Source organism: Gavialis gangeticus, unplaced genomic scaffold (assembly GCF_001723915.1).
Source record: "Gavialis gangeticus isolate Ggan-Ray unplaced genomic scaffold, GavGan_comp1, whole genome shotgun sequence".
Taxonomy (NCBI): domain Eukaryota; kingdom Metazoa; phylum Chordata; order Crocodylia; family Gavialidae; genus Gavialis; species Gavialis gangeticus.
In genome coordinates this window covers 49,276,278-49,279,709 of record NW_017729034.1, presented here as the reverse complement: position 1 = coordinate 49,279,709, position 3,432 = coordinate 49,276,278, and the positions used below count along the sequence as shown (strand labels likewise).

The window sequence follows — 3,432 nt, the reverse complement described above, 5'->3', positions numbered from 1 at the left end:
TACCCACCATCTACCCTGAGATGCACTTGCAGAGTTTAATTGAAGGCTTGGATTAGGGATGGCCTGAAACTATATCTTAATTACCTTGATTAAGCCTGGGAAAACCATTAATCCACACTTAATACTATGTGGATTAATGGCATCCCCGGGTTTAATCAGGGTAATACACCCACAATTTGGGGCCATCTGCCAATCTGCAGGGAGGGACAGGACTGCTGGGGCCCCTTGGCCAAGCAGAGGCATGGGGGTGTCTGCTGTGATCAGCCAGAGAAAATGGTGACTGGCCCTGCAGTCTCCTTGTGAAATCAGCTGCCTGCCTCCTTGAGGTGGGTAGACCCCTACATATGGTATACAGGTTTGTGTTAGTGCAAGTCACTCCATTCTAAGATAAAGTGACCCCTCAGAAAATGAGGAGTAGCTATGTATAGTTGTACTAATAATGTGTCTGTTCCATTTCTCAGTTTATTTTCAGGTTGCCCTTTGCAAAATGACTTCTTTGCCCCTTAGTGCCCAGGCTTCTAACAGTGCTGACTTGTGGATAGTTTGCTTGGAAAAGGTGGTTGTGTGTCTGCTCCTTCCAATCAAATAAATTTATTAGTGTAAAATGCCGAGTAAATTATTCCAAGGTAATCATTAATCAGTCTGTATAGTAGGAAACCAGCACAACAATCCAGTTCACTCAGCTGTATACAATGTTAATCATTTTTCAGAATTGTTCTGAAGAAGACATTTACTTCAAATGTGCAATAATTTTAATGTGACACTTTTCTTCTTCCTTTCAGTATCACTATTCCTGAGAAGCTAGAATATTTCATTAATAAATATGCAGAACATTCACATGATAAATGGTCCATGGAAAAGGTAATATTTCTATTAATATTCTATCAAGGCCAATTCAAGAATTTATAAATCAGTCTGTTTAATGTTCTGGAGGTTGTACTGTCATATTTTGTAGTTTGTACCAATTGTACCACATTGTACCGATTGTGTATAAATAACAATGCATTCTTACATTCTTAATAAGGGTTGTTTTTCCAGGCATTCTGCTAATGGCATTGATTCATTCACAGCTTTGCCATGTCACTATTTCCTCGTTTATTAGCTTACAGGTTTATTTTTTTTAACTATTAATGTTATAAAAGTATTTTGCATCTTTGTGAGCACCACAGACTTTGTGTCAAAATCTATTCTCTGTGGAAGAACAGTAAACAAAATATATTTAAATGGGTTGCTTAAAGTAAATGTTAAAATTGTAAGGTAATAACAAAAGTCTAGATATTTCAATGTGAAAGGTGGTACTTTAATTCTGCTGTCAGAAACCTATTTAGATAGGTTTGTGAGGGAATGTCAAACAGAGGAAAAGAAGATTCTGATTTAAGAAAGAAAATAGTCCTGGTAGACACATTATCCCAATTATTTTGCCTAAATAAATATAAAATTTCTAATCGCACTTCTCTCCTATTCCTATTTCCATTTTTTTTCAGTTCGCAAATGGTTGGATTTATGGTGAAATGTATTCTGAGTCTGCAAAGGTGCAACCTTTAATGAAACAATACAAATTACTATCAGAAAAGGTGAGGATTTTTTTCTTCTTTACTCAGATGTTTCTAAAAGTTTTTCTGTTGTTAGCTTGGAAAAATAGGCAGCTGGCCAAGTGGTCACTGTGTTTCTTGATGTATTAGATGTATTTGATTTACCTATCCTGTAAAAATCCATATTTTTGGTATTAGTCTGTTTGGTTTGAATTTGGCACAGACAAAGCTTCTTGATACACCTGGTAATTAAGGGCCTTGTTGCATGGTAATTTTGAGTGGCTCCTGGAGCTCTTAATCCCTGGATTGACCATATATAACACCTGAAACTGGTTTTAAGCACTCTTTAGGCAGTTCAAAGTGACACCACTCCAGGCAAGGACTGTCTCTGTGCTATCCAGCTTGTGTTACACTAAGGTGCAGCCATGCTAGGCTACATTTTAGTGTAAACACACCATGCACCTCCCTTCCCTGCTGGCCTGAATCAGGTCCACAGACTTCCCCTCCCCCAGCACCCAAGATCCCCACTCACTGCCCCCCAACCACTTGTCTGTCCATGCTGTCTGCCCTAGGGGGGCAAACAAAAGGGTTAAACTGCATGTCTTGCTCCTGCTCCCTGGGCCAGAAGAGCAGCAACCCACCTAGTGGTGACCAGGCAGGCAGGTTAACCCTTCCCTGCCTGTTCTCCTGGGACAGACCCTGCAGGCAGCCACAAGTAAGTAATGCTCCAGGGCCAGGGGGGAGGCAGGAGGCAAGGAAGCACTTCAAGAGGTGTGTGTGTGTATGTGTGTGTGGGAGGGGAATCCTGGGGGCAGGAGGAACTGGGGAAGCCCTGGGGATTAGAGGGAAGCCCAGAATAGGGGAAAGGGGCAGGAGGAAATGGATTCTTACACTTCCATCCTCCAGGCTCCTTCTGTCCTACAGTGTGGCTGCTTCAAACTCAAACTAGCTCTAACATCTATCAACATTTGTGCAGCTCGCAGTGTAAGGTGTAACAAGGCCAAAGTGGGCTTTGTGATAATGGAGTGTGCACAAAGTACTGTCATTATCAGGATCAGACCTATGATACACAGAGTACTGCAGGACCATATTTCCTTTTCATAACTCCCTTAAATGATGCTGAAAGATTCATCTCTCATGTTTCCATATGATTTGGTTTCAGTGAGGGCATCTACACTGAAATTAGTGTGAAGCAATAAATTTTACTGCTCCCAGGTGCAGCATCCTGACAAGCACCTGGGACCGCAGCAATTAAGCACAGCCCCAGATGGCAGAGGACCTGGGGGTATGCCTGCCAGCCTCAGGCTGTTTCCTCCAGCTTAATATGCTGCAGAGGGGCTGGCCGGGGCATGAGGGTGGTGTAGTGCAGGGCTAGCTGGCAGGCAGCCCCCACACTGCAGCACCCATGTTTGCTCCAAAATCAAATCAAGCTGCCACAGCCAACCTCTTCACCTTCTACACGTGCATTGCAGTGGAGTAAAGTCCTCAAGGCTCTGTCCTATGGCCTATACTATTTAACATCATCAACAATGTGGATATTGGGGTCAGGAGTGGACTGGCCAAGTTTGCAGACGACACCAAACTCTGGGGTAAAGCATCCACACCTGAGGGCAGGAGGGTGATCCAGGCAGATCTTGACAGGCTCATGAAATGGGCAGACAAGAACACCGAGAAACCTTGGGAGGAAAAACCTGCAGCATGCTTATAGGCTCGGCAGTGCTACGCTGGTTAGCACTACAGATGAAAGGGACTTGTGGGTCATGATTGACCACAAGATGAACATGACCCTTCAGTGTGATGCTGTAGCTAGTAAAGTGAGCAAAATGATGGCTTGCATCCATAGATGCTTCTCAAGCAAATCCCAGGATGTCATTCTCCTCTTGTACTCAGCCTTGGTGAG

General features: G+C 43.3%; 1 protein-coding gene across 1 annotated transcript in view; it reads left to right on the top strand.

The window, feature by feature from the left end:
- The window catches only part of RYR2 (ryanodine receptor 2), a 784,157-nt gene that overhangs the window by 480,974 nt on the left and 299,751 nt on the right, over positions 1–3,432 (top strand). The window contains exons 54-55 of the mRNA XM_019526720.1: positions 783–861; positions 1,485–1,574. Coding sequence (XP_019382265.1) covers positions 783–861; positions 1,485–1,574 — 169 coding nt within the window. The remainder of the gene's footprint in view (positions 1–782; positions 862–1,484; positions 1,575–3,432) is intronic.